The 19,599-nt window shown below is 46.8% G+C and overlaps 1 protein-coding gene and 1 long non-coding RNA gene across 2 annotated transcripts in view; one reads left to right on the top strand and one right to left on the bottom strand.

Annotated features, from left to right (window-relative positions):
• Positions 1-19,599, bottom strand: part of LOC134007639 (uncharacterized) — a 158,891-nt gene that overhangs the window by 52,287 nt on the left and 87,005 nt on the right. The window lies entirely within an intron of this gene.
• cntnap1 (contactin associated protein 1) lies at positions 463-19,526 on the top strand. The gene is made up of 24 exons (XM_062447053.1): positions 463-834; positions 6,197-6,298; positions 6,455-6,648; positions 6,990-7,143; positions 7,479-7,682; positions 8,110-8,294; positions 8,397-8,546; positions 8,709-8,970; positions 9,108-9,257; positions 9,595-9,769; positions 10,557-10,663; positions 10,786-10,908; positions 11,534-11,737; positions 11,831-11,987; positions 12,067-12,194; positions 12,293-12,466; positions 12,576-12,794; positions 13,241-13,480; positions 13,596-13,835; positions 14,031-14,158; positions 14,264-14,357; positions 14,479-14,709; positions 14,800-14,844; positions 16,073-19,526. The coding sequence occupies exons 1-24, from the start codon at positions 774-776 to the stop codon at positions 16,270-16,272; spliced, it is 3,927 nt and encodes a 1,308-aa protein (XP_062303037.1). The 5' UTR covers positions 463-773; the 3' UTR covers positions 16,273-19,526.

The raw sequence follows: 19,599 nt of genomic DNA, 5'->3' as shown, positions 1-19,599 counted from the left end.
GCTGTGCCAACTGTGCTGTAGTTATTGAACTGAATCGGGATCAACGACATTCGTCCTTTACGAGATTATTAATGTTACATCGTTCCTGGAGAGGAAATTATTCCGACCATTATTCCTCATAAACGCAGTGCGCTCGGTTGTGGCCAGATGACTGTGGGTAGATGGGTTACCATGCCACCAGAGTAGCAGACGAGAGGCCACTGGAGCCCGTGCCAGTGCATCATTGCGGGAAAATAATTCAACGATTCTGACAAAAGAGGAGGAATTTCTGTCACTGATGTGACAGTACTGATATATATAGTCTTCTCACAGGCTAAAGGAAAACATAAATTGTATCTTCTATTGGAAAACAGAAGTCCCCAATAAAAGCCTGGACAAAAAGTTTTTTTTTTGCTGCACCCTGCTCTGGACCGGAATATTTGGTATAGGCTACTGGTGGAGCCACTGGAGTCACATAATCCTAGCAGTAGTTACGCAGCTCCACAACACCTGGGATAACGATCTGGAAATGATATCTTATGTGATGTTCATTTTAAAATAATGTACTGATAATAAAAGTAGTGCGCGCTCTTGGTGAACGCAGCATCAGCTGCTGGTGCGCGTCCCCGCCCCGGCAGCATCTAACCGAGATCCCGGGAACAGGAGTTGGAACTGCGCGAGTCAAAGTTGGGAAAAGAAAAGGTGAAAGGATGCAGTGCTGCCTGATGGACGGGAGAAAACAATCTACCATCTAATAAACGTAGCCTACGTGGAGACGCTATCCTCAGTGAAGGATGATTTGCAAAATACTCAGCATTTGCCTTTTATTTTTGTGTTTTCAACATTGCTCATCACGTAAGTGCTGTGAAAAAGTCATATATTTAAATTTTTCTTGTTGGTTAGTCTTGTGTTATCAGATGAATTATTAACCAATAGCCACAGTATCTAATTAAAAGATACGAATAAAAGGAGGATAGCCTACTGCAAAATATTGCAATAAAGTACCTAAATCAAAACGATGGAGGGCAAAATGTAACTGCTGTGAAGGGCAGCATCTAACGAATCTCTGACATTACGTTTTAAACATTGTATGCCAGTTTACATGACTCATGGTTAACACAATTGCATAAAATAGCCTACATAGTTATTTTTGAAATAATATATTTAAAAAAACATCGGTCATGCGGAAGGCGCGCGGCAATGATACCCTCGCACGGGGCTGTCTGCATTGCAGTGCTTTCTCGAGCCAACGTGCAAGTTTCTGCATCATCGGGCTTCATCATTTCCCACCGACATGGACGAAATTCAATATATTTGGGGGCCTGTGTGCATTTGGAAAGTCACAGAAATGTAACGACCGTGTTTCAAATGTAGTGTGTTTATAAAACTGCAGTTTTAAGAAATCCACTGCGCCCAACCTCATGCCTCGTGCGGGACCACCCCACTGCAGTACTTTGGCAGTGTGTTCTCATCACCTGTCCGCGAGCTCCGCGTACGCTCACCTAAGACATTAGCATGACTAAGCATGATAAAACATCATATTTTCAGTGATTTTACAGTGGTATACTGTATTTATTCAGGTCACGCTTCATTGTTAATGATAAAAGTTGTATGTGCATGTTTATATTACACGTATTATTTTGGTTTTATGTCATTATACAAATATACAGACCTACAGGGCAATTTTGAATATTTACCATAGCCTACTGATTGGGGAACTGATAGGAAAGACAGCATACCATGATGGATTGATCCCATAAAAAATGATGGTCTTTAATATCCCCCCTCTACATTAAATGGACAGGCTCTTGTCATTCTATATTTGTGTTGACTACATGTCCAATTGAACACTTGCCCCCCGTGCCCTCTTGGTGCTGGGGGGCTGCTTGGGGGGTGTCAGGGGGGTGACGGGGGGTGCCGGGGGGTGCCAGGGGGGTGCTGGGGTTATGGTAAGAGGATCATCCACGCAGACTATTCTGTGCTAGACTTTCTGTTGTGATTGTGTGATTATGGTACTGAATCTGTGTTTCTAGGACATTGTAGGATTGTGCATGGTTGTGTTGGGTAGTGTAGTGGCGTCCATTGTGTTGAAGGGTACATGTCTTTTTTGTACATGGTTGGGTTGTGTAGTGGGGGGTAAATGGTTTCGATGGGTAGTGTGTGTTGGAGGGGGGGGGGGGGTGGGGGGACATGGTGTTGATGGGCAGTGTTTCTGTGTGGGGCATGGCGAGGGGGTGGAGCTCTGATGGGTAGTGGGGGGGTGGGGGGGTGGAGGGGTTTTGTTGCGTGGCTATGTGCTGGAAGTCTAGGACCCTGTGCTGGCTGTGTATGTGTGTCTGGGTGGAGGCCTGCACATCAGGGACAGTGGTCCCAGATGTGCAGGTGGTGGGATGAAGAGCAAGGCAGCCAGGCAGGGTGGTAGGCAGGCAAGCAGCATTGTAAATCTGCACCGGAAGGCTGTGCTCAGTGGAGCTGTGCCAGATTAAAATGGAGACTCCAAAAAAAAACCATATCTGATCCGGGGTGGGGCTTATGCAGGCTGAGCACTCCTGGTGCCCTGCAGTGGGCTAACTGGGAGATCCTGAGCAGATCCAGTCCCCAGACAGAATGTTTGAGCCTCTATGAGAAGCATAGTTCTTTCTGGAAATGGAGGGGAGAGGATGCACTAGTGTGCAACCCTGCCATTCTATTTTTAGAAAAGTGCAGAACACTGAATCCCCCCCCCCCCCCCCCATCTGAAACGTTTGACTTTGACTCTGCAGCTTTCAGTTCCCCTCCTTCCCTCGTCTCAGATACCCCCCCCCCCACCTTAACCATAAATAATTCATATCTTATTCTATTGCTTGCTTCTGTCCCTGTGTACTTTGGTGTACTCTGGAAAGGGCTGCATATGCAGAAGATTCATGTGAATCATAGATTAATTAAGTATGCTCCATCATCAGCCCCTGAGAGATGCCGTATGTCAACGGAAGGGCTATCTATGTATCCATAAAGCTATATCTATCTATATGTATGGCCCAGCAGTAGTGATGTGTCAGCTCAGACTGCCCAGCTTATCTTCCACAGTAACACAAGACTGATGAGTAAGCATTTCCTGGGCCCAGACCTCCTCGTGCAAACTCCCCCAGCCGTTTAATGTTAGATGGAATCAGAGACCAACTTGTGGTGCAGGGAGGTAGCGAGAGAGACAGAGAGAGTGAGGGGGGGCCGAGGACGGAATGTTCTGGAGAGACTCCGGGTTTTAGCAACTACGACATCACTACGCCCACTTGAGAAGTGTCTGTGTGTGTGTGTGTGTGTGTGTGTGTGTGTGCGAGGAGTGTGAGGAAGTATTTTGTAAGGATCCTTTTTAGCATTGGCAGAGCGATAAGAAAGAGAGTCTGGGAGAAAAGAAAAGAACGAAGCTGGCAGAAAAGATGAAGCTGGCAGAGACAGAGAGATATGGATGTTGAAAGGAGAGAGTGGAGCAGAGAGGGAGAGGAGGAGAGGAGGAGAGGGGAGCAGAGAGGGAGAGGAGGAGCAGAGCGTCCCACTGGGAGGGGTGGGGCATTGAGTGTCCTGGTGGAACCTGCAGTAGTCTGGAGGTCTGAGCCTTGCCTTTCATGCTCCTCCCTCCAAGACTGCACTCTTCACCAGGAAGATCAAAACAAGTGCACCTGAGAACAGTTGACAAGAACCCAACCCTCTTCGTGTAAGGTAATCTTCATGGTGCTTTTGTGACGGATGTTATCTTGTCACATGTCACTTTCACTTCCTCCCTCCCTGTTTTGTCTGTTCCATGTTTGTCCTCGGACTCCTTCACGCAATAAACACCTTTCATAAACACTACTTTAGCCAGTGTTGTGGGAAATTTATTATGGGACAGCAAGGCAAACCAGGGAAGGTTACCCCAGGTCAGGTTTTGGGGCCTAAAATGGCTGACTTCTATCTGCGTAGTTAAGAAACCCTGCGCAGTTAATAAACTCCACTCCAAACTGGATTTGACCAGAAACAAAGGAAAGTATGATGAGAGGTTTGGCAAACTAAGTATGAGAAAGGAAATTGTATCCTTAGAAAAATAGGCTGTTGTTGCTCAACAGTGTATGGTAGACTCGTTCAACTGAAGAGGCCCTGTCAGAAAGGAAGGGGGGAGTGAGACAGGTTGCAGCAGGTGGGAGCAAATCATCTATGAACTTAGTCTTAAGGGACTACAGTCATGCATCCGAAGTGGTAGGTTCGGCCAGAACCGAGAGAGATGGAGGATGTAGGAACGGATTAAGCATGTTAGGGTGAACTGGGGTTGAGATGAAGCGGGGACATGGGAAGTGAAGTAGAGGGGGCTTTTCCAGTAAGAGAGAAGTTGATCAACATTTTAAGAGTCAGAGGATGCACACGCAGTTGTGGGGTGGTTAGGAACTGGTTAAAGAATCTTCTAGAATGTTCTAGAAGGTTATGTCATTATATTATACAGGGCGGGGGATAATTCTCATTTAGTCTATAAAACATGAGTGTTGGGGCATCAAGAGTGGTCTTTTCCTGTATGTGTTTGTGAATGCACATCTGCCTTGCCGAAATAAACCATTGAGCTGCCTTGAGCTGTTGAAAGATATTTTGCCTTCGATTACTTTTTTCTACTACCTTCTATGGACGTCTGTTTTCTACAACACCAGCTACCACAGCTATGTCAGTCTTTAAGGAATCCGCACAGCTAACAATACTCTTGTTCAAAGACAGAGCCGATTTACAGTCTGTCACCTATCCTGGGGGGAAACACAGGATAGCCTTGCAAGGTTGTTTATACATCAGACATGCAGACAGAGGGAGACAGACTGTCAAGGTCACATTTCTCTTCCTAAGCTGATTTCTACCACCTCAGTGTGTTGTCCTTGAGAAAAGGGATGGTTGCATTTGTGCTCTCCTGTAAATGGACTTGCTTTTATTGTAAAATGGAAAAGGTGTTTTCACAGTGACATCATCTTTGTTTAGCGGAGCACTGCTCTGCAAGTTGTCACATCTTTTGGTGGGAGACCGAAGAGGCAGAGCGCAGATCAGCAGCTGTGTTAGGTTATCCATTTGCAATATTATTTGTGAGCTTTTTGGCACCAATGCAAATTTCTTCTCTCTTCTCCCCATGCGGAGCATTCAAGGAGGAGACTGCACTCTCTCTTACCTCCCTCCATCTGCAGCCTGAATACTAATCCTGCTAACATCTCTCTTTTTAGCTTCCACCTGTTTCCTCCCCCCCAGCTCCCTGACCTCAGTGACTGGAATAGAAACGATTCCACCTGAATCCCATTTGAGAGGAGAGGAAGTCACTGAGTCCCAGTCTCGATACACGTACAGAACGCTTTTGAATCTGTCGCCAAAAACAACAAAAAAGATCATATTCCTTTTTTTGTTTGTTCTGGAGTTAGTTGAGCTCACTGTGTGTTCATCTGCCTATAGAGCTCTCTTCCATCTCCATACATCAGTTAGCTGTCGGTTGAAGTAACAGGCATGTTTAAGCCTATCGAAAGATAAAACAGTGGTTCCCAGTGGCCTAAGTGAGGACCTTGTGGGTGTATCTGCGGCAATGACTAGATTAGGCAGAGTTATGGGGAGTCCTAATTGCAGAGGGCGTGGGACAGGGTTTGTAGCGGATGGCACGAGGAGATGCAGGACCTGAATAATTTCCCTCCTATCTGTCCAGCAGGCAGATGGAGAATAACACCAGCTATCACCCCGACACATCCGCAGTCTCTCAATACGATGGCAGAGTGCAATCATTATAGCTCCACATTCTAACCCACACAAACAGGCTCCCTTTCTCATTCTCTCTTTCTCTCTTCACTCAAATACACACATACACATACACAAAAACACATCAACCTAATGTGCTTGGCTAAAAGCTGAAAGCCTCCTGCCTATTTGATTAATTCCGTCTGCTTGATGGGGATTGAGTGTGTAATTAACTTTGTATTGCAATCGTTCATCTCATGGACAATTACAAGGTTTCTCTGTATTTGTCTGAGAGAAAGGTTTCTCTCTATTACAGCTGAAATAAAAGTGTTAGCTGTGTCTGGGAAGAAACCCACTTACAAAACTACTTACATGTACCACAGTATTAGAACGTCATAGAGTAGCAGTAGTAGAATACGCCATTACTTTTTAGCTAGTTGACTCTAGGGATACAAGTCTAGAGATAAAAGGGGACTGTAGCCCTTGTGTTGAACCTCCTCTTCTGTGGTTGTCTCTCCAGGAGAATGTGTCGACCCCCTGGTCTCTCAGCTGTATGCCTCCTCGTTCCTGGCCTCCTCCAGATACAACTTTCTATACTCCGCCAACTTTGCCAAACTGTATGGTAAGCTCTTGACTGATTGCATAATCATATATTCACTGGTATTTATTCATCGTATGCATACAGTACAGTCTATGTTTTTGTTTCTTCTGGTCCTACACTTTTGCTATATGCTTTCTGTCATTTACGTATCTGCTTCCTGTGTGTTTTCCCGCTCAGGAAGTAGTGGCTGGTCCCCCGCCCCCCGGGACAGGCAGCCCTGGATGCAGGTGGACCTGGGCAGGAAGTACCGCATCGTGGCCGTCGCCACGCAGGGCACCTTCAACTCTTATGACTGGGTCACCAAGTACACCCTGCTCTACGGGGACCGGCCGGACGCCTGGACCCCCTACGTCATGAAAGGAGGCAACTCGGTACTGTGGAGGCAGAACAGGGGAGGCTGTGATGGGGTGGTGGTGGTTGTGGGGGTGGTTGTGGGGGTGGTTGTGGTGGTGGTTGTGGGGGTGGTTGTGGGGGTGGGGGGCTTCACTTAGATCTCTGAGTGATCTCTGCTGGTGACTTATGTTACCAAGAGTCGACCGGGCAGCAGTTGATTAGATGCATTTTCCCCATCATCACCACATTAGCCCCGGCGCTAGCAAGAATCATTTGTATTCAACTGTTTATCTGTAGTCATTGAGCGAGACGAAACACTGCGTTGACTGAATGTCTTTCTCCTCTCTCTCTGTCTTTTCTGTCTCTGTGCTTTCCACAGACACTGCCAGGTAACTGGAACTACAACCAGGTGAAGAGGAATGTCTTCCACTACCCCTTCACTGCCAAACACATCCGCCTTCTGCCGCTGGGCTGGAACACCGAGAACGGGGGCAAGATTGGTGTCCGGCTGGAGGTTTTTGGCTGTGCCTACGGTAAACACTGATATCAACCGACAAGGCCTCTCGAGATACCCTGTGATACTGACACAAGCACCATTCCTCTGTGTGACTCAAATGCCTTTTCGTTGGTGTCGTCGCAGGGTACAGTATCAAGTTTCAATCAATTCACATGAACCATTTGCTCTCACAATGCTTATTAACTATTAAGCTATTATAACTTATTAAGCTATTGCTCACCAAGACAGGGCCACAGGTACATGCTGTATATTACCTGGTAGTCAGCACAGGTCAAGTTCTGCTTCTCAATGTCTATACATAATCCAACAACACTAAAACGAAGACCATTAACCTCCAACCATGTGTGCCAGACTCCTACGTCATGCAGATGAACGGAGACGACTCGGTGGTCTACCAGTACCCAGACCAGAAGCTCCGGACTCTGCAGGACCACTTTGCCCTCAACTTCAAGACCCTGGAGCAGGACGGCCTGCTGCTGCACAGCGAGGGCATCCAGGGGGACCTCCTCACCCTGGAGCTGAAGAAGGGACGTCTCTACCTCACCATCTGCCTGGGTACGGCGGGTTTCCTGCGTGTCTGCCTGTGAGGAGACGGCGGTGGAGAGGCCGCTCTCTGTGAGGCAGCGGTGGGGGATAGAGGACAGCTAGTGTGGGTGAAATATTCCAACAGTGCTGTGTGGAAGGAAGAAAGTAGAGAGCGGTCCATTCTGCTTGTCGGTGGCCGTCATTAATCTCAGGGAACAGTCTGAGACTGGGTTGTCTCATGTCTGAAATGAAGACATTAGGCTGCTGGGAGGAGATAACTAGACATCCGGCTAGATCAATGACTGGATCTCCTCAACCTGTTTGTTATGTCTCTGAAGCTTCAAGCTTTTCACAGATATTAGAATTAGACTCTGTTGAGGTCATTAGCATCAATCACACTGTATTAGACCCACTGTATATGAATGAAGTTTTATAATACTCAGTGTCTGTTTTGTAGGAAGCAGTGCAGTTCACCAGGTGGATGGTCGCACCACGATGACTGTGGGTAACATTCTGGACGACCAGCACTGGCACTATGTCACCATCAAACGCTACGGCCGCCAAGTCAACTTCACCGTGGACAGTCAGAAAGAGACCGCCATCTGCAATGGAGAATTCACCTACCTGGACCTGGACAAGCAGGTGTGTCAGCCAGCCAGTCATCGAGCATAACTATTCAAACATCTCTCTTCTTCGGAATATATAGTGCCATGATGTCATCCTTTGTCCGGTGTCCCTTCCTAGCTCTACATAGGGGGGGTGATCGAGCCCAACCAACCCCACCTTCCAGACAAGCTCAACTTCCGGGGCTGCCTGGAAAACGTCTTCATCAACGGGGTCAATATCATCAACATGGCCAAGAGGGAGGAGCCAGAGATACGCATCCCTCGGCAGGTTGAGCCTTTTTTTCTCATCAGACACTCATCCTGTTCAACTCATCGTCCAATCACACTCCCTGCTCACTGTTTGCACATGGTGGCATCTCAAAGGTCAGTCATTTAACAAAACGCAAACCCCTCGAGGAGTAAACTCTCTTTTCTGCGTTCTTCTCCTCAGAAAAAGATGCATTATGCATGCCGTGACATTCTGTGGAAGCCCATGACCTTCGCTGGACCCAACAACTACCTGCAGGTGCCAGGTTTCTTCCGGAAGCCGCGTATGTTTGTAAAGTTTAAGTTCCGCTCCTGGGACTACACAGGCCTGTTGATGTTCACGCGCTTTGCCGATGACCTGGGGGCTCTGGAGCTGGGCCTAAGTGAGGGGCAGGTCAACGTCACCATCATGCAGCCTGGCAAGAAGAAACTACAGTTTGCTGCCGGTGGGATATACATCACAACATCGACATCACTTCCTGTACACTGTCCACTCCACATAGGTTCAACACGGTGAAGGAACCGTATGGAGGATGCGATGTTTGCTGACTGTAGATTTGACGGCAGGATGTTGTTGCCCCAGGTTACCGTTTGAACGATGGAATGTGGCACACGGTGGATCTGGCAGCGAGGGACAACCTGATGACCATCACCATCGACGATGACGAGGGCTCTCCCCTGAAGATCACCAACCCCTTCACCGTCCGCACCGGAGACCGCTACTTCTTTGGAGGTGGACGCTTGACCCAAACCATTTCTCATTCATCACAGTCATAGTATCAGAGTCGCATTGAACCTCCTTGTCCTTGTCAGCGACGTCAACATTAGAGGGAGCCAGGTGGCTGAGCTGTTAGGGAATCGGGCTAGTAATCTGAAGGTTGCCAGTTTGATTCCCGGCCGTGCCAAATGACGTTGTGTCCTTGGGCAAGGCACTTCACCCTACTTGCCTCAGGGGAATGTCCCTGTACTTACTGTAATTTGCTCTGGATAAGAGCGTCTGCTAAATGACTCAAATGAAACCACAGGGCTCTCTCATCTCATTCTCCTCTTCTTCCTGATTGGGCCCTCAGGTTGTCCGAAGACCAACAACACGGTGAGGAAGTGTGAGACCAAGCTGAACCACTTCCACGGCTGCATGCAGCAGATCTACATCGACAACGAGCAGCTGGACATCGACATCATCCTGCAGCGGAAATGGGGACGCTACGCTGAGCTGCTTCTGGGCACCTGTGGCATCACAGACAGGTGTGTGTGTGTTTGTGTGTGTGGCGGGGGCGGGTACAGGCTCGGCAGTGCAGCATTGTAGAGTTTAGAGGTGGGTCATTTCCCCATTCCATCTTCACGCGTAATCTCATCATGATGTGATGATGTTGTATAGGTTAGCCTAACTGCACCAACCGTCCTCCTAGCATGCTGCCGTGACACATTCAAGGTGCCTATAGAGATGAATGGACGTGGGCCCAGCCATAAACCTCTCCTCTCTCTTCAATGACAGACGAGTGGCATAACACAGTAGACATTGTCCGGAGATTTATTCTAAGGCTTAAGGCTGGGCTTATGCTTAGAGTTATGTATGGCCAAGCACAAGGAACGTTTTTTACTCAATGCCCCATGCCATGCTGCAGTATGTGCGGTGTGATATATGATGTGGTTATATCAGTCACATGTTATATATGACCCATATAGTCATATAGTGCTATGCCATATGGCATTTTATAGAATTAGATTCTATTTTCACTGGTTTTCTTATGTGAAGGACTTGTAAATGCGGGTTCTGGTAAAGCACAAGTCTATAAAGTTAGGTATCGGCTGTTACTTAGCGACTGACCGCCCTACCACCCCCCACCCAGAAGAACGCCTCAGCCTCTAAATCTCACCTCATAAAAGGAGGGGGAGAGAGTGACCTCTCTCTCTATCACTCTCGCCCATCTGTCAGTCAAGCTTTTCATCTTGGAACAGACAGAACTAGATGAGGTCCTGTCGAGCTGTCAACCAGCTGTTCACTTGACTTTTATTTTGGTGTTGTGTCCAGATGCACTCCTAACCCGTGTGAACACGAAGGGCGATGCATCCAGTCCTGGGATGACTTCATCTGCTTGTGTGAGAACACTGGATATAAAGGCGAAGTGTGTCACAACTGTGAGTACAGCCTCATGACACAAAAGAGATTGTCAAAGATAAAAGGGCAAATAAATGATGCCATACTTTGCCGTGTTGGACCCATACATAAATATTTAACCCTTTGTCTCCCCACCAAACAGCTGTGTACAAGGAATCTTGTGAGGCCTACAGGCTCCATGGGAACTATGGGTCAGGCAACTACACCATTGACCCGGACCTGAGTGGACCATTGAAACCGTTCGAGGTGTACTGTATGATGAAATGTGAGCAGCCACTGTCACGTATCTAATCCATGCATTCGATCACAGCTGTATATCTACAGAGCTAAATATGTATCTGGGTGTTTTCAAATAGTAATCATGTGGTTGTTTTGAACATTCAATAAATATCCGAGGAACATGAAAAGACAGAAGATTAAGCCTGGCCATCTGCTTGTGTATCATGTAATGAACTTCAACAATGGCAGAGGATAACACATTTGGGCCCAGAGACAGTAATTGGTTCAGGGCCCAGGATTCTCCGCCCAGCACAATGCAATCATACAAACCTATGAATGTGTTTCGTATGAATCCTGATTAGACAGGGTCCAGTGGTTTCTATAGAGCTGTCTGGGAAAATATGACGTCTCTAGATACTGATCAAATCCACCCCACTCTCTCTATCTCATTGTCTTTGTCTCTCTCTTTCTGTCTTTGTCTCTCTACCTGCACCTCTCTCTCTCTCTCTCTCTCTCTTTCTCTCATTGTCTCTGTCTCTCTTTCTGTCTTTGTCTCTCTACCTGCACTTCTGTCTGTCTCTCTCTCTCTCTCTACCTCCCCCCCTCTCTCTTTACCTGTCTCTCTCTCTCTCTCTCTCTCTGCCTGTCTCTCTCTCTCTCGTTCTCCTCAGCGTACAAGGCCTGGACGGTGATAATGCATGACCGTGTTGAGAGCACCAAGGTGTCTGGCAGCACGGTGGAGCGGCCCTTCATCGGAGACGTCAACTACTGGAACGCCTCTTGGGATGAAGTGACAGCGCTGGCCAACACCTCCATGTACTGTGAACAGTGGATCAGCTACTCCTGCTACAAGTCCCGCCTCCTCAACACCCCCAGTGAGTGGGATTGGCCAACGTGCATCTGACATACTGTTGATGTATTGCAACGGCTGATGCATTCATGTTTGGCTCTGTCCACATCACTTTCAGACGGAAGGCCGTACGGTTATTGGATTGGGAGGAATAATGACAGTCATTACTACTGGGGCGGGACTTTCCGCGAAAGCCAGAAGTGCGGTTGTTCTATCAACCAGACCTGCGCCGACTCCCGCTTCCAGTGCAACTGCGATGCAGACTACCGGCAATGGTGAGAGAGAGAACCCATATACATATATATAAACTGCCAGTTTAGTATTCATTCTAACCTCCGTCTTTGTTCTGTACAGGTATACAGATAAAGGCTACCTGGACTGGAGGGATCACCTGCCAGTGAGGAAGGTGGTGGTAGGGGACACAAACAGAACCGGCTCTGAGGCCCACTTCAGTCTAGGGCCTCTACGTTGCCATGGCGACAGTGAGTAAAACCTTAAACCCCCCCCCCCCTCCCCCCTTGGAAACACTGAGTTGTCTTTGTTGGCTGGTTATGAATCTCACGTTGACTCTGTCCCATAGGAAACATCTGGAACACCATAGCCTTCACCAAGCCCACTTACATCACCTTCCCCACCTTCATCCCTGGCAGCAGTGCCGACATCTCCTTCCACTTCAAAACCTACCGCGACCACGGCGTCTTCCTGGAGAACTCTGACGAGCACCTCCGCAACTTCATACGCATCGAGCTCAACAGTATGTCAGGATGATAGCATCAACAGAGAAGCAGCCTAAACAGACTTGCAACCAAAATGTTTTCTTGTCTTCTTGTCCTCCTTGGTCATGTTTTGTTTTCCCTTCCCAGCCACCCAAGACCTGGCCTTTATATTCATGGTTGGAGACGGCATTCTCAACGTGACTTTACATTCTCCTATGCCACTTAACGATAACGAGTGGCACTATGTCCAGGCTGAGCTCAATGTGAAGGTGGCCAGGATTAAAGTGGACTACCAACCCTGGGCAATCAGACGCTTCCCTGGTCAGACTTTTGTCACCATGAAGTTCACCCACCCGCTCCTCATAGGTAGGTTAAAGAGGGGAGCATGGTGTTTGGGGTTTAAACCTCCTGTTAGTTTCTGAATTTGTGTATGTCGCTAATTCCAAGTCAGTTGATAAGTCAGTTGTCCAGTAAATATTATTATTATTACTTACATTTACATGTAGTCATTTAGCAGACGCTCTTATCCAGAGCGACTTACAGTAAGTACAGTACCTCTCTCTTGGAAGTCGCTTTGGATAAAAGCGTCTGCTAAATGTAATTGTAAGTACAGGGTCATTCCCCCCCGAGGCTAAGGGTGAAGTGCCTTGCCCAAGGACACAACGTAATATTGCGTGGCCGGGAATCGAACCGGCAACCTTCTGATTTCTAGGCCGATTCCCTAACCGCTCAGCCACTTGACTCCAGTTACTTCTTTGTCTTTACAATGTTCTGTGCAAAAGACAACTCAGAGTGCTGTCTCGTGTAACCAGGCTCGGCCAATCGGACCAATCGACCGTACCTGGGCTGCCTCCGGGGGTTACGGATGAATGGAGTGACTCTGGACCTGGAAGGGAAGGTGAACGAGGAACAAGGGATCCGGAGGAACTGCACAGGCCAGTGTCTCAATGCCACCATACCGTGTCGAAACGACGGCCAGTGCCTAGAGGGCTACGCTGCCTACACGTGTGACTGCAACAACACAGCCTTTGAAGGCTTCTACTGCCATAAAGGTAGGTTGAATGGTACAGCGTCGAAATCATTGCTGAGGTAAAGTACCATTAAATATCCCGACATGAAAGTCTGACACATTTGACACCGGCACTTTAATCATCCTTTGTTTCGAAGACATCGGGGCCTACTTTGAGATTGGCTCGTGGCTGCGCTATGACATCCGGAAGAAGGCCATCTCAGACGAGGCTGTGTGGGCTAACTGGCTGGACCCTCACTTCCGCAACTTCAGCCTGGGTTACAATGACACCAGCGACGACATCGAATTCAGCTTCAGTACCCTCCACACTCCGGCCGTGCTGCTCTACATCAGCTCCTTCATCCAGGACTACATGGCGGTGATCCTCAGGAAGGATGGTAGGAGAGCTCTCACTTCACCTGCAGGCAGAGAATGTCTCTGAGATAACAATGAAGTTAACACGTCTTGAGAAGAAGACCTCTGCAAAATGCCCAGTGCATGTTTCCCAATACTATCAATAATACAATATATACAAAACAATAATATCTGGGAAGTATGAGGATGAGCTGATGAGGTTTTCCTTACGTCTGCAGGCAGTCTACACCTGAGGTACAAGCTAGGCTTGATCACCCACAAGTACCAGCTGGCATACAGGAACCTGGCAGATGGGTTCCCACACTATGTCAACATCACCAGACACAACCGAACCATCAAAACACAGGTACAACCTTCTCTTCTGTATTTTGCTGTATAAAGTATAATTTGCTACATCATGTACAAAATACAACAGGTTATACTGTACTGGATGCTTGTGTGTTGCCTGCAGGTGGACTATATGGAGCCCTTTATTGAGAAGATTACCCTGGTGGAGGACTTTAGGTTTGACTCACCCAAGTCCATGTTCATGGGGAGAGTGATGGGTAAGAGTCCACCTTATCCCACCAGGCCCATCCTGATTCAGGCTTGTGTCTTTGTTCTTTAGGTAAGATCTGATCAACACATATCTGAGATGGTATTTCTACTGTCTCCTTTCTCCTTCAGAGGTGGGTGACATTGACTATGAGGTGCAGAGACACAACAGCCCTGGTTTTATTGGTTGCATATCGGGGGTGAGGTACAACATCCATGCTCCTCTGAAAACCTTCTTCCGGCCCAACGAGACGAACCCTCCTGTCACAATACAAGGCTATGTCTCCGAGTCCATCTGTGGGGCGTTCCCGCCTGTCCTGGGATACGTGCCCTGGGAGGTGGACCCCTGGTTCACGGGCATTGGTAAGACTCAATGTCCCACAATGCACCGTGTAGTTAAAATTGACTTACGTAACCTGCAGTACCTGACACACAGATTTTCTTCCTTTCCAGAATACTACTACATCCATGATGACCTAGGCTTGTTTTGGTTGACAGGTGAGCTATTGCTGTTCCATTATTCTAATCAAACTGGGATCCATGACTGTGTAAGAGCATACTCTAGTTTTTATATGGCTGAATCCACTGTTTTTGTCTGTCAGTGAATGACATCTGGGAGTCCTGACTTCTAGTCTTAAGCCTCTCTCTCTCTCTCTCTCTCTCTCTCTCTCTCTCTCTCTCTCTCTCTCTGTCTCTCTCTCTCTCTCTCTCTCTCTCTGTCTCTCTCTCTCTCTCTCTCTCTCTCTCTCTCTCTCTCTCTCTCTCTCTCTCTCTCTCTCTCTCTCTCTCTCTCTCTCTCCCGCTCTCTCTCTCTGCCTTTCTTAACAACAGTTAGGAATAATCTATTTGACTAAACCCCTACTAATCCTAAAATCTGGAAGGCCATCAGATACTATAATAGGCTTTAAGTATTCATGTAGAACCGTGCCTGATATTTCATGCTCTATAAGGGCAAAATGTACATGCCTGTCATTTGTCTTTCTGTCTGGAAATGGATCATTGGAGAGAATTAAGACATTAGTTTCTTATCCACCTAATCCTTATGATCATAGTGAAATACACGTGGGGGAGGGGGGGTAGGCGGGGGGGTGGGCGGGGGGGAAGGGACTTTGATATGTTGAGGTGACCTGTACAGATGCCAGAATCCGGAATCGATTTTCCCAGGACATGAGACATGATTCCAGGATGCCTCTCAGCCAGTCTGCCCCATCCTAGTCTGAGTCCATAACCGGATCAGCTATACTTACTGCATTCTTCTCCTCTTCTTCTGGCGCTCATTGTTGATAGATGATAGTCTCAACGATCATTCAGACTGAGTGTTCAGGGCATGGTAATGCTGAACATCACACTGGGACTGATGATTGGAGTAGAGAGCTGCTACCCCTTCTGTGCCCTGCTCTTACAGGTCATTGGACAACTTCAGTGACTAATGTCTAGCTCATGGCAATATGCAGTTGTCTGAACAATTATACCTTTGGTCTCATAGAATCCAGTCGATGGTGTAAAACAATCTCTCATGGCAGAGAACGGACTATACTGTAATTATATTGATCATAAGGGGTTACCTTCTGTAAAGTAAATATCTTTTTGCAGAAATAATTGCGGCACAGGCCAATTTGTCAGGTCAAACTGTGTATTAGTTCTCAAATTGATTTTCTGTTTGTAGACATCCGTTGCTTCTTCCTTTAACTGTGGTTGTCTTGGCTGTCTGTATTTCTACATACAGTGGTGGTTATCCTGGCAATGATGTTGCTCTTTGGAGGCATGTACAGCATCTACATCTACGTGTACCGCCAGAAAGGCAGCTACCACACCAACGAGCCCAAGAACCTGGAGTCCCCCAGCAGTTCCCGGCCTCTGACAGAGACGCTGCGCAAGGAGAAGAAGAACCTTCCGGAAATCGAGGAAGAATTCAGGGCCGACTAGCATCAAGGGACTTGGGAGGATTTGGCGCCTAGGACAAACACAGATACCTATTCTTATGAGTTCCTTCAGCTTGTCTGATAGTATTGTGATTAATTTTTCTGTATTGTTGACTTTCCCCAGGTGTGTGATCTGATGCCTGGTGCTCTACCTTGTGTTTTGATGTGTTCTATTTTTGTAAGGTTCATAGTTCGAACAAAGCCCCGATTGCGTGAGTAGCCAACAAGTCTCACACTGTGTTGCAGGGTGACCAACAGAAGTGCCTCATCAGAGCAAAATTAGCTAGGTCAGAAGTAACCATGATAGTTCACCTACATGTGGATTTAGATAGTAGCCTATCGTTGCTGTTTTGGGCCCATTTCTGATAAATGAATGTCATTTACTGTATACAATGGGATGTCAATGGGATGTCAGTCCCATGTAGCCATTTGGATGAAAACATAGCTTTCTGTCTCTTTCTGCTTTGGCCTGTGTATCAATTTACACTGGAGAGATGGTGCAATATCCCAGATTAATGACAGATGTGAAAACTTAAAAAGACATTTGCACCCATGATTCATGGTTAACCATCTCCCCTTGCTTTGGGTCCAGATGAAGAGACAGTACACAGTAAAGCATGGAGCATAAGCTTTGAGATGATACATTTAAAGAATGTGGAAGACACATTCACCTGTATTTGATGTATTGCAGCCTATGAAAATGTATACCTATACAAAGCGGAATCATTTTTACGATACAGATTTGCCCTAGTGTCAGGAGTTAGCAGCTTTGCAAAGTACTATACTATACTGATCCACTAGAAATATGTAAAAGTGAATGCGTCGTACATTTAGGCTGAGGAACTAAGCAGCCATCCGAATGCTGTGAGCAACATATTGTGATAAAGGTACAACTTGGGGAACCATACGATGCCTTGGTGCTGTAGAATAAGTGTCACCAATACTGTTGCGGATCTGGAGGGAAGGTTGTGCTGTTGAATTTAACTAGGGATGGGACTTCTGCTGTAGTCCTCATTCAGGGCAGTTTTTCTCTTATATGTCTTGTTTTTTTAGTGAATGCTCTCAATAGGTCAGTGCACAGTCAGAGCACAGGGGCACACAGTGACCCAGACCAACTACCCTGACATCCAGAAAATCCTACATGAACTGAAGAAAGTCTCTCACCAACAGCTGGAAAAGCAAACTTACACACACTTACACACACACTCACACACATACGCACTCATACAGCACACATACACACACATACACAGACACACATACGCGCTCATACAGGACACACACAGTGCCAGTACAGTACAAGGGACCACCACAGTGTAAATGCAGATTTTGTACTTTTACCCACACCGTTGGCACCTACCGTAGGACAGAGTCCTTCTGTCACTGCTGCTTCTTAGCTTCCTGTTCACAAGGCTGTATAATCACATATGTTCCAAACACATTTCAACCCTCGACATAGAGATGGTTGGCGGTTAGAGGAATTGTGGAAAAGATATTCCAGTCAGGGAAACCACTTAGTGTGTGGTGGAACCAAAGCATCCTCACTTATCGCCCTTTGAAGCTAAAGCACTAAAGTAGTGTTGAAATAAAGAGAAAATGTAGACCATTTTTTGTCATAAGCCATGCATTACTAGAGCATGATGACCTTTGCAATGACGTTCAATAATATCAGCCGCTTCCAGCATCGATCACTGAAGATGTTTTTGTGTGCGCTACGTTTGCAGACACTTGCATTAGGATGTCAAGCATATCTATACATAAGTATGTGAATAAGGTGTTTCGATGTTTATTTATTTATGCTGTTTTAATGAAGCAAATCAGTGGCGATGGAGATTTGAATGTAAATCTTCTTGTTACTGTGTAATGTAGACAGACAGCAAGCCTGAATGCTTCTCTCTGAAATGTTGCTCATAGCACCATCCATCATAGCTTTCTGACATGTTCAGAATAGAAAGAGTAATGTTGTGCCTGGCTTCTGCAGGACAAACTCATTCAGATCTTGTCTGAAGACCTGTGATCAGTCCATTGTCCTTTTGGTAGAAGCACCTAGGATCAAACAACATGTTGTGAAACAAGTACTGTAGAAGCTTAACAAAAGATGGTACACACAATGTGATGCCTACATTTTATCACAGGTGTTACAAACGTGATAAATGATTTGGATCTTTAGATTGTACCATACCTGGATATTTCCCACAAAATCATTGTAACAGTGTGTTAGATATAATGAATGGTGAACCACACTGAGATAACACAGTCAGAGTTTAGAGTCGTTTTCCTTTTTATGAGCAATGATCAAGATTTTGTGTTTCAGTCAGATGGACAATCACCTCTTACAGAGTTCATATTAGACCAGTTTAAGAGCTGTGGTCAAATATACTTTGAAGCCTTCAAAGAAAACAGTCGACTTATTTATGTTTCGTCTACACCCTGCAATGTGTCTCATTTGTTTCATTTTGAAGGAACTGTACTGTATGTGCACCCTGCCTAGCAACACACTGGCTTGTCCATGCGTGGTCCCTGGAGTGTGTGTGTGTGATCGAATGCACAGTAGACATGTAGGTTTGTGTGTTCACCCAGTTTGTTACAAGGATCCTCTGCCAATGTGAGATGATGTGTCTGATGAGAAGCATCTGTGCACTGAAGTAACCGATCCAACTCACAGTTAGTTACCCACCAATAGCAGATGAGAGTGAGAAGAGAGAATTTCTGTCCTGGTGGCTCCTCCCATACTCCGGTACGGGTCCACCAATCTTGATTCTTCGCGGCATGACATACACTGTACATCATCAGTCACGACCAGCACTTCACAGAGGCTGTTCTGATTGGCTGTGGATCTGGCTCCCGCTCGTCCTACAACTCGCAGGGTGACAGGAACAGTGTAGATGAGAGTTGTAGGGTGAACCGGAGCGGGTCTCGAGGGGTTAGAGGGTGTGGGGAGAGGAGCAACAGAATACAGACAGGGCCCAGGGAGCCAGAGGAGCTGGAGGTGAGGAGCAGGCAGGTTAGAGGAAGGAGCCCCTGGGGAGGAGGCCTCTCTGGGACCCCCTGCTGACTGTGGCGGGAGGCACCAGAGACAAGCTGCTGTCTTGTTTGTGGCCGCACTGACGTTTAGGAGGTCTGTTCTCCCTCTGTAATATTGATTCTCTGTCATCTTGGTTTTGTTTTGTAATTTGTTCACTGTAAATGACCATAACTATGTAAATGAACGCAAAACCAAACCATCACTTCAATAAAGAAGCTTGAAGGAGAGTCTGATCTTTGTTTTGTTTATTTTGTTTCCCCCTCATGGAACAATAAACAGAGAAATATACATACATTTTAATTAGCA

Source organism: Osmerus eperlanus, chromosome 2 (genome assembly GCF_963692335.1).
Source record: "Osmerus eperlanus chromosome 2, fOsmEpe2.1, whole genome shotgun sequence".
NCBI lineage: Eukaryota > Metazoa > Chordata > Actinopteri > Osmeriformes > Osmeridae > Osmerus > Osmerus eperlanus.
Note: the sequence above shows the minus strand (reverse complement) of the source record. Positions and strands in the feature narration are given on the sequence as shown.